General features: G+C 33.6%; 1 protein-coding gene across 1 annotated transcript in view; it reads right to left on the reverse strand.

Moving 5' to 3' along the window:
- The window catches only part of SMCHD1 (structural maintenance of chromosomes flexible hinge domain containing 1), a 194,946-nt gene that overhangs the window by 48,906 nt on the left and 133,802 nt on the right, over positions 1–12,238 (reverse strand). Inside the window, exons 33-37 of the mRNA XM_069099718.1 lie at positions 9,468–9,583; positions 8,524–8,588; positions 6,237–6,324; positions 5,387–5,518; positions 1,577–1,729 (exon numbers count right to left, since the gene is read on the reverse strand). Of these exons, the coding sequence (XP_068955819.1) occupies positions 1,577–1,729; positions 5,387–5,518; positions 6,237–6,324; positions 8,524–8,588; positions 9,468–9,583 (554 nt within the window). The remainder of the gene's footprint in view (positions 1–1,576; positions 1,730–5,386; positions 5,519–6,236; positions 6,325–8,523; positions 8,589–9,467; positions 9,584–12,238) is intronic.

Below are 12,238 nucleotides of genomic sequence, written 5' to 3' on the forward strand. Positions count from 1 at the left end.
AATCCCCGCCCACCAGGAGGTAACCAGGTCAAATCCTGCAGAAAGACCGAGGAAGCTAGGGTTTGAAAAAAGACCAATGGATTGGCAATAAAGAGATGATTGGTATAAAAGCACTGGCAAAAAACACAAAACCTTTTTGTCATTTTACTTAAAAACAAACAAACCAAAAACTTGATTAGAACAATAGCGTTGCAACATCACAAGATTATGAAGAAAATTGTTACCTAAAAATAGCTTCACATAACATTTCTCCCCACATATGAAGTCTATGTCACCATATGGAGTATCTCTAATTTTGTTGGTATAGGAACTCCTTCCAAGAATGCAGTTCATAGCTTCTCTATAACTTAGTAGTTAAATCTTAGGAAATTGCTTCAGGCTTTTAAAATGTATGTGATTTTGTTGATTTAGATGCTCTACACAATGATACATACTTGCCTGCATTACTACATAAAAAATAATGATATACTCATATACACAGAAAATTGGCAATGACAAACAATGGGAATAGTTAATGGGAGGGGATATAGGAAGATAGGGACATTAGTTGTTGGTAGAGCTATGAATTAGTTCAACTATTCTGGAAAGCAATACGGAATTACCGAAATTAAAACTAAAATGCCCAAGCCCTTTGACCCAGAGATTCCACTATTAGGCATACAACACAATGAGGTCTTTGTAAGAAGAAATCCCCAATTTTCACAGATATAATTTACAGCAGCAATTTTTGTAGATGCAAAGAACCGGAAATAAAGTTGAAGCACCTTGTCTGGGAAATGGTTAAAAAACCTACAGTACATGAATGTAATGAAATACTGTTGTGCTGCAAGATACAATGAATATGAATATTGAAGAAGCATAAAAATGTATAAATTGGTGCAAAGTCAAGCAAAGATATCATGGGGGGGAGGGGGAATAGAGGAAATAACTATATAAACTATAAGAAATATTATCAAAAGACAATGTTGCACAAGAAAAAAAATCTTGGCTCCAAAGAAGAGATCAAGAGATGACACCTCCAAATTCTTTACAGAAGTAGGAAGTCCACAGGTGTGGAACTAACTCTATGTATGTTCTCAAGAATGGATTTTGCTCACTTTTTTTCTCTTCATCCACATTTCTTTTGTTTTCTTTAAAAATATAAGCTTTTGGGGTGGCCAGGTAGCACAGCGAGTAAGAGCACCAGCCCCAGAGCCAGGATGACCTGGGATCGAATCTGGGCTCAGACACTTACCACCCACCCAGAAACACCTGGCCGTGTAACCTTGAGCAAGTTACTTAACCCCAATTGCTTAGGGGCGGCCAGGTGGCACAGTGAGTAAGAGCACTGGCCCCAGAGTCAGGATAACCTGGGATTGAATCCGGCCTCTGATACTTAGCACCACACCCAGAAATAACTGGCTGTGTAACCTTGAGCAAGTTACTTAACCCCAATTGCTTTTAAAAAATATATATAAGCTTTGTTATTTGGGAAACCTTTCTGGGAGAGGTGAGGAGGGGATAAAGAAGGAAATTTAGGTACTATAAAAATAGAAGATAACCAATAAAAATTTTATAAAGTATTGGTGAAAATTACCTTGATTTCAGCTGATCCCTTGATAAATGGAAATTCAATCATTCTAACTTTCCCATTAAAAAGTGGAATCTCAGTATCTTCATCATTAGAACTTTTAATTTTAGCAATTATCTTGCCAATCAAATTAGTCCCAGTGCGATTATTGTGTTCATCCTTAAATTAAAGAAAGTCATAATTAATCAGAAATAATCTTTTGGGAATAAAAATCGACAGAGAGATATACAAATCTCAGATATGTTGAATTTTGTATGCTACTCCAAACACTGACTCATATTTGTCCTTCTGATATTTATGGTCCAAACATTTAAAAAAAAATCCTTCAAAACAAATGAAAAAAGCATAGAGCAATGGAAGAAAACAATACTGAATATACTACACAAATAACTGGGGTTCTAAATTAACCTTTCAAATTGTCTGACATTGTCACCAATCTGCATCATCCTTCTGGGAAGTTACTTATTTTCTCTTTTTCTTTATGTAATTTTCTACCAAATATAGTCAATAACCTTTCACTGGGGTTACTGAGAACAAGGAACTAAGGTTAAAAAAGCATTGTGGTAGAATGGAAAGAGCATTGAATTTAGACCTGCCATTCTACTCTCTACTACCCATGTGAACTTATTCAATCAATAAGTGATTATAAAGAGCAAAGTAACTGTGTACCTGGTAATATGCCAGACATTAGGAATACAAAAGTGATACATCTTCTGTACTCAAGGAGCTCACATTCTATTGAGAGACAATATACATATAGAGAGATATGTACAAAGAAAATAGGAGGCAACCTTTGGAAACGAAAGCACTAGTGGCTGGGGGACCAAAAAAGTGACATAAAGGCTAATAGGACACCATTGGAATTTATTAGTAGGAAAAAGAAAATCATTTTGGCAAAAGGTCATCTAATCTACATGAGCCAGAGTGTCTTGGGTTGGGGCGGAGAGGGGTGGAACCAAGATAATTTCTTTGACAGTTCAAGACAAATTCTTGCCAATTCAAAGTCTATAACTGTAGGGATTTTTATCTGGGGCAGACCTCTGAGCCAAAGCACTTTATTAAAGGGACCTTGGTCCCTTTCTCATGAAATGCACCTCAGACATTCCTCACAAGCTGAGATTTTCCCTTCTTCTATTGTTGACATATGATACATAAATGGAAATAAGTAAAAATGATATGTCAGCAGGGTGAAGCAAGGAATCTCTCTGCTGACTAAGTGGTCACAAGATGGATGGGCTCCTTGTAGGTTGGACAAGAGGAGATATAAGATACACCACATGCTCCAAAAACATTTCAAAGGGGGTATTTTCTGTACCATGCCACCCATCCTTGGTTTGGTCATGGAATTTGAATAAAACAGGATGGAGATATCCGTGTCAGCACTCCTTCAGTTATGCAATTAAGTTCCATAGCTGATAAACAAGTAAAAAACAATTATATTAAAGTCTGAGGCCTATTATGGAGTCCTCTGATGAGAATCTATACTCCTCTGTAATGTGTACAAAATATGGATTAATACATTGCTTATTCTTATGAGATGACTGACTAAATATGATTACTAGACAAATATATTACAATAGTTGCTAACAAACATTATCCCTTACAGAATCATAATGAACCAACTAATATTGATTAGAGTTTGAATAGGGGTCCTCAATGAATCATCTCTCTCATGATCCCATGATGAGCTTTATGAATAAATTTGCAAAATATTTATGTGAAAATATATAAAATTATTAATCACTTTATATTTACATTAGTAATAATTTTTAGCTTACCCTATAGTCTGTGACCTTAAAACAATCATTCTAGGTAAAAATAAGGTGACAAGAAATGTGAAAGTGAAATAAAATTAATAGCCAATATCTGATACTATAACTTTTTCACTGTACTAATATACTGTAAAATTTGTTTAGTACTGAGAAGGATCACTGAAGCACACTGTGTGTCATAATAAGGTTATTAGCCTTTCAAAATAGAAAAAAATGTGAACAGTTATAGACAACGTGCATTATCAAATGGCACCGAAGTCATTATTAAATATAATATATACATGTTACATATAAATATTTAACACATACACACATACTCTGAATACATAAAGTGATATTCTACATGGAGGAAATTTGAAGGCTTTCTGAGAAAAATTTCATTAGTACTGGAAGGTGTAGCATAAAATCTGGGAACATTTTTGCATGTTGCATTCAACAGTGAATAAAATAGGGTATAAATAACTCTAATCCAGGATCTAGGACAGCTAAATGCAAGAAGCGCTCTATTTATTACCACAAAAACAAAAAATACATTAAAGAAAAAGAGCTTTTATCCCTAACTTTACAGATGGTTCTTATTCATCTAACTATCTATTCCACAACCCACAAAGAGCTATGGTTTGTAAGATAGAAAGTAAGTTTCTTGGTGGCAGAGAATCTTGAATCCTTAGGGCTGAGCAAACAGTACCCACCACGTAACATGAACTTAAGGGATGTTTGTGGAAGTGAAATGGATTATGACCTGTGATGACTCTTACTCTGCATGAAGCACTCAAGTAGATTTAAGTTCCCTTTCATTTAACCAGTTTTAGCCATCAGGATAGGCTTAGTCATTAGGACAAACCTTAAAGCTAAAACGAAATCATCTCCTTCTGCCTTCAAGCTAAGTAATAATCAGTTATGCAGCAAAAGACAACTCTGCTCACACTTAAAACATATAAGCAATAATGCTCTGACATCAATAACAGAGTGGGAAGCAAAGAACAAAATAGGATACTGGGCAAATTCCCAGCTGTTCCTGAGCCAGGTCTCATAGTATGGGGCTTCAGGATTTTTCATCAAGTTTTATTTGAACCGCAGATGAATATGAGGGTAGAAATATAAAAACAAAGGAGGATAAGAAAGGCTTAAGGAATATAATGAACCATTCTTTCCCATCATTAATATGTATAATCCAGAACTGATAACTGAAGAACTGTAATACTAAATATTAAATAATTAAATTATTCTATCTTGGTGGAAAATGCCTGAGATAACATTTTAAGACAAATTATACCAAGATATTTTTGGATTCTTCCAACTATCAAGTTAATACATACTCAACAAATTCATACAAATACTAAAACGAGCTTTTGTAATAACAGATTATTGCAATAATGTTATTGCAAAATGAACTGTTGTACACAGACATTTCAAATTACTGAGGTTTATGACTGATCATCTTTTTTTTTTTTTTTAAGTAACTGGGGTTAAGTAACTTGCCCAAGGTTACACGCCAGTTTTTTTGTGTGGGTTTTAAATATCTGAGGCCAGAACGGATCCCGGGTCCTCCCAACTCCAGGGCCAGTGCTCTTACTCACTGCACCACCTAGCTGCCCCATGGCTGATCAACTTTTGAGAGTAATTTTAATGATCCAGGGTAAAAAGCTTTCAAAAATGTCTTTTTTTGGATAGTCAGGTTTTTCCATTTCTCAACATGTTGGTTCTTAGATCTTCTGAATAAAATCACTAAGATTAGCAAATAAATTACTTCTGGATAAGTAAAGAATTACTATAACTACTATGATAAGTTTGTCAAAATCCTCCTTTTACCAAGTCAAAAGTAATGCTTTTTAAATTACCTGCTAGTTTAGACTGCTTATGTACAAGAATGGATAATCAAAAATAGAAAAGTCACTCAACTATCATCATATCATCAAATTGCTCTTATTAGAAAAATAATCATCTATTAGAGTCTAAAAACCTCATACATTCTTCTCAATACATCTAACATAAGACCAAATGGAATTATCCTGTGATAAATTTTGTAAAATGCAAACATTACCACGATGCTGAGGCACAGGTCTTTGACTAAGGTCCTATTAGCAATAGGTGGAACATTAGAAACAGCCGGGGTAGATGGTAGACATTCAGGAACTACCTTGACTGGCTCATTGGGTATGACATCAACTAAAATCTTAGAAAAGGAAAATAATCTGATTAGCAATATGCTGACATGTATATGTTAGAGTTAAGAAATGAAGTGATGGCTTATAGCCATTTTTTTTTTTTACATTCTAAGATTTTATTCAAATAAAACATTTTAAAAGAAATAAGACTTTAATAAGATGTCTGACCAAAACATAAAACAAAAATATCACATTTGAAAAACTAATGACTTATTTTGAAAATTAATGTACCAAGACTAGTGGCTCCTAAAGCTTATGTTTCTAATATTTCCTAATTAGGGAAAATTGTAAATTTTAAGACATTTAGAAATTAACTTAATCATGTGACATTTCAATTATTTACAATATAGAAAGTAAACTAAAATTCTATCCAGAATTCTATTATCTGGAACTTTATTAGTCAGAATTTTTAAAAATGTTACATACAATATTTATACATGCAGAGTTTTACATATTCTAGTTGCTCAATAAATACTGGTTAAAATTCATTATGCTGAGATCCATAATCCTGATGTGCCTTTTAAATCAAATCAAATAAAATATATGGGACATACGTAACTTAATCTAAAGTATATTTTATCATTTTCTAAATTTAGAAGTATTTTGTAAAACTGCTAATATACATAAACCATACTAGGACAGAATCAAAATATCAAGTTAATACTAAAATTTCAGTCCCAGTCAGACTGCATATCATATTGTACTATGTAAAAGCTAAAGACAAACCTGGTCACTGTTGAGAACAGAAGATTTGTCGAGCATAAAGGCAAACTGGATGCAGTAACTGCCCACTTTGTTTGGAATCACTTTGTCCCTTAATTAAAAAGATAAAATATTTCAAAGTTAAATACGGAGAGAAATTTAGGTATTTAGGTAAATTTATGTATTTCTTTTTCTAAAATCCACAAATGGGAACTGACAAAGAGTAAAATATTAGTTGATAGATCTTGATTCTCAAAATGCTCCCTCCCATTTTTCTTTATAGAAATGTCTGTTCTTGATGGAAAACATTCCTGTACAGGTTGTAGAAAAATAGAAAGCTGAAAAAGTAGAGTGATTAATTTTGTGAAATTAGAAAATTCTTTCTGTGATTTTAAATTCTGCTAGTATGCTTTTGTGAAAAGAAATCCCTCGCATATTCTAACAAATGTTTGTATTTCTTCAAGTCATAGGATTTGTTTGCTCTCTCCTATTTTCTCACCTTTCTTCCAGGTTTTGTATTTTCAGAACACATGAATATAGGGGAAAAAAAAAGCCATGATAGTATACCTTACCTATTCTAACTTAAATATTAACTACTATTCTTTTTTCTAAGAATTATTTAAGAAGTATTAACAACCTTTTTTTGTTGGGGGTTTTTTTTGGAGGGTAGAAGGCAGGGGTTAAGTGACATACCCAAGGTCAAACAGCTAGGAAGTGTTAAGTGTCTGAGGTCACATTTGAACTCAGGTCCTCCTGACTCCAGGTCTGGTGCTCTATTCACTATGCCACCTAACTGCCCCAAGTACTAACAACTTTTAACAAACTTTTGTTTTATAAAAATGTTTTTCCAAGGCAAGGAAAGGCTCAGGCTCCTAATGACAAGTATGCCACTTTCTCTATTATCTTTTAGGTTCTCTTCTCTTTTGCTCTCACATGATCTCATCAGCTCCATCAATGCAATTATCATCTTTATACTGATGATTCCCAGTCCCTATTGTAGCCTCAGTCTCTCTGCTCAGCTAGTCACTTAAGTCCTACTGCCTCTTAGACCTTTAGAACTGGCAACCTAATAAACTTATCTTTTCTTGCGAACTTTCCTCTCCTCCTGTGAACTTCCCTATTATTGCTGAGAACACCAACATCCTTCCAGTCTGTCATCCAAGCTTCACAACATCGGTGTGACCCCCGACTTCTCACTCTCATGCATCTCTCCTATTCAATTTGTTATCAAATATTACTGTTTCCTTACAATATCTCTCACGCATGTCCCCCTTCTCTCCACTCATACAGCAACAATCTTAATTCAGACTCCCACCAACTCTCAACCTAGACTAAGGCAACAGCAGCCTTCTAACTGGTCTCCCTGCCTCAAGCTGTCCTGCCCATCCCTCTCCCCTACCCTGCTCCTCCACCAAACGCCACCCAAACTCACCTGTTAAAAAAGTTATTTTTCTAAGTTATAGTGTTGATCAAGTCTCACACACACCACCTGCAGTGCCTCCAAGATCAAATATCAACTCCCATGTCATTTAAATCACCTCTTCATAACCTGACCCCTCCTTCCGTTCAAGATTCCTTCTTGTTCCCCCCTCTCCAAAGCGCTCTCCAATCCATTTACAAACCGGGGCTCCCTGAAACTGCTTGACCACAATCTTTCATCAAATGCCTCTGTGCTTTCGCACTGTCTCCCAATCACAGAATGCCTGAGGTGCTACCTAGATATCCACCCACTTCTATCTTTTAGAAGTTTCTCTGGCTTCCTTTAAGACTAAGCTCTAATCCCACCTTCTGAAGGTCTTCCCTGTTCCTCCCAATTTGCTAATGATTTGCTCCTTCAGATTTTCTTCATCTACTTTTTATACATCTTCTATGTACATGGATATTTTAAATGTCTCCTCCATTCAAATGTATGTTCTTTGACAGCATGGATTGTTTTTGGATTTCTTTTTAATGCCAGTGTTTGTTAGCTAATAAGCACAATGCCTGGCACATGAAAAGTGTTTAATAAATAAATAAGCTAGTGTGACTCAGAACAATTTTTAGTATTGTCTAGGATAATATAGAGGTTATTCTTTTTTCTCTGTAAGATAGTTATGAACACTAATAATGCACAGAAAATAGCAGCTCACATATTTAACAATTATTTTTGCCCTTTATTCCATGTAAAGAACTAAAAATAAAACTGTATGTAAATCAATAATTCCTAAACTTTCTATCATGGAATATTTTCCCAAAGTAGGAAAAATATTTTCAACACAACCAATTTATAACAATTATTTATTAACAAATTACAAAAATAATTGAGAAATACCTGAAATAAAAGAAGCCCTCTTCCTTGTCATTATCCTTTATTTTACTACAATTAAATGTTTCTACCTGAAGAGAAAAACAAAAATTTCAAATGCTATAGCTAGTATATAGGGCAACTCGTATTAAAAAATTAAATGAAGACGATTTAAATTATGCCATTAGGGATACCCTATATCTAAAACGTTATTCTGAACAATACCATTTAGCAAAAACATATTTTTAAAAGCCAACAGAATACTGCTTACATTAAGTATCTTATACAGAGAAACATACAGCTTTAATTTCTATGTAGCTGGACTGACAGGACTCATGAAGAATAAAAATCTATAAGAACCTAATGTTTTTCATTTTAATACATAGATGTAATGACAGAAGAATTTGTACAGGGCAAATATATTTCTTCTCTAACTCAAGAAGTCATAACACGAGACCTTTCTGAAATGGTTAAAAGTTGAACATTGTTTATGATCAATACAAAATATAAATTAATGGAGAAAAATGGTTAGAAATGCAGATAACTGCTGAGATGGACATTAGGATTGTAACAAATTTGCTTTAAACATGTGATATACTCATTAAAGGATATGAATCACTAGGAAACAACAAAACTTGTGTTCTTGGACTATTCTCGCCAGAATACTGTACATATGCAATGGCCATTCAGTCCTCTGAGGCAAATCCAGATACTTCTGTTCACATTCCTTTTCTCATCTTTTTATCTCCTACAAAATCACTTGCAGATGTTTAGGAGATTTGAGAGAAGATGCCCTTCTAAGAGATGGCATTAACCAAACATAAAAATGGATAACATTATGTTAAAAATTAACAAAATCCCCAAATATTCCAACTAATTATCCTCATTTTAGAAATATCAAAGGGGCAGAGTTAGATTTATATTTCTCAATGCCCTTTTTATATGTAAAGAGTACTATTCTTATAACTTACATTGGCTGGTTGTCGGTTTCCACTGCCTGAGAGTTTCCACATTTTCATAGAAATCCGTGTGGGATTAATATTCTTAATGATACTCTCATCTTCAGAAATAACACTAACCATGAAATCTGTCAGAGCAAAAAAAATTTTTTTGTACTTTTCTTGGTCTAATTATTCATTGAGGGTTTTTCTACAGTTCATCATAATTCTGGGGGTAGAGATACATGATCAGCAAGTCACAAACTTTCAATAAGCATATTTTAACTTTTTAAATTATACTGAGATAATATATACCAATCAAATGACATATGTAAGGTACTATGCAAGCAATAAAACACTATATAACTGTAAGATATCATCAGTTATTACAACTGATTATCATTACAATACTGTTTTATGGTATAAAACAGTTCTGGTTCTACCCATTTAACTTTGTATCAGTTCACCTAAGTTTTCCTAGGTTTTTAAGAAAATATACACCTCATCATTTCTAAAAGCAAAACAATTATTTCATCACAATCATACCATAACTTGTTTAGCCTTTCTCCAATTGATGGAAATCCCTTCAGTTTCCAATTCTATGTTATCACAAAAAGAGCTTCTATAAATATTTTTGTACATATAGGTCCTTTTCTTATTTCTTTGATCTCCTGGGGGTATACACCTACTAGGGTATTGCTGGGTCAAGGAATATGCAGTTTATGGAGCTTTGGGCATTGTTGCAAATTTAGCATTAGTATACCTATTTTTCCATATTGCCTCTAACATTTGTCATTTTCCTTATCTATCATCTTAGCCAATCTGATGAGTGTAAGGTAGCATCTCATAACTGCATTAATTCGCATTTAATTATTAGTGATTTAGAGCATTCTTTCATATGACTTCATAATTTTGAGTTCTTCTTCTGATAACTGCCTATTCAAATGTTTGACCATTTGTCAACTGGGGAATGTTTCTTATTTTTATAAATTTAGCTCAGTTCACCATATATTTTGAGAAAGGAGACCTTTATCAGGGAAACTTGTAATTTCTTTTTTAAACCAGGTGGCTCCTTTTCTTCTAATTTTGGCTGCATAAATTTTATTTGTATGAAAACTTAAATCTTATTTAATGAAATGTATACATTTTACCTCTCATAATTCTATCTCTTCCGTCATCCACAGATGTGACAATATGCTTCATGCTCCCCTAAACTGATTATATCACCCTTTATATCTAAATCATGTGCCTACTTTGAGCTTATCTTAGTATATACTATGAAATGTTAGTCTATACCTAGTTTCTGCCAAGTTACTTTCCAGTTTTTCCATAAGTTTTTGTCAAATATGGAATTCTAACCCCAAATGGTTTGGATCTTTGGGTTTATGAAACACAAGGCAACTGTGCTCATTTGCTTCAGCATATTGTGTACCTATGCTACTGCAATCATCAACCACTCCATTTCTTATCCAGTATGAGACTGTTTTGAGAATTACTGCATAGCGTTACAATACTGATCTGATACTGCTAGGCCATCTTCCTTCACTTTTGTTTTCACTGATTCCCCTGATATTCTTTATCTTTTGTTCCTGCAGATAAATAATGTAATTATTTTTTCCTAGCTCTGTTAAAAAATTCTTTGGTTGTTTGGTATGGTACTGAATAAGTAAATCAGTTTATATAGTATTCCAATTAGTCTTTCTTTAAATGTTTCAGAGTACTGAAATAGAAATCCATTTGGTTCTGAGTTTTTTTTTTCTTTGGGAGCTGATTTATGAATTTTTCAATTCCTTTTTCTAAGAGTAATTTACATCTAACTCTTTTTTGGTTAATCAGGGTAATTTATATTTTCATACATATTCATCCATTTCATTTAAACTGTCAGTTGTATTAGAATAAAATTGGGCAAAATAGCCCATAATATTAATGCCTGTTTTAATTCTATCTTCATAGGTGGCTCCATTCACCCCTTTCATTTTTTATACTAGTAATTTGGTTGTCTTCCTTCTTTTTTTCATAATCAAATTAACCAATGGTTTATCTACTTTAATTGATTTTTCATAAAACCAGCTCCTAGTTAAATTTTAGGGAAGCTAAGTAAGTAGTACAATGGATAGAGCACTGGGCCTGGAGTCAGGAAGACCTGAGTTCAAATTCAGACTCAGACACTTAATAAGACTGACCCTGGTCTAGTTACTTAAACCCTGGCTGCCTCAGTTTCCTCATCTGTAAAATGAAAAAGAAAACAGCAAATTACTAAAGTATCTTTGGTCAAGAAAGGCCCAAATAGGGTCACAAAGAGTTGTAACTTGTCTAGCTACTTAAAACCCTGGCTGCCTCAGTTTCCTCATCTGTAAAATGCAGAAGAAAACAGCAAATTACTACAGTATCTTTGCCAAGAAAAGCCCAAATAGAGTTACAAAGACTTGTACATGGCCTAACAGACAGCACAACAACAAAATTAAATTTTTAATAATCCTGTATTAGATTTTTAGGACTTCCATTTTGGTGCTGAATTGTAGATTTTAAATCTGTTCTTTTTCTAGTTTTTTTTTTTCATTTGTATGCCCAATTCATTTATCTGCCCTTTCTCTGTTTTACTGATCTGTTCATTTGGAGATATAAATTTTCCCCTAAGTACTGCTTTGTATTTTTGTATGTTGTCTTGTTATTTTCTTTAATGAAATTAGTTTCTATGATTTATTCTTTGACCCACTTATTCTTTTGGACTGGATTATTTTGTTTCCAGTGAATTTTTAATCTATACTTCATAGGTCCTTTACTGATTGCAATATTTACTGCAT

This window comes from Petaurus breviceps, unplaced genomic scaffold (assembly GCF_028583685.1).
Source record: "Petaurus breviceps papuanus isolate PSGF00001 unplaced genomic scaffold, PetGlider_PUasm1.0 38, whole genome shotgun sequence".
NCBI lineage: Eukaryota > Metazoa > Chordata > Mammalia > Diprotodontia > Petauridae > Petaurus > Petaurus breviceps.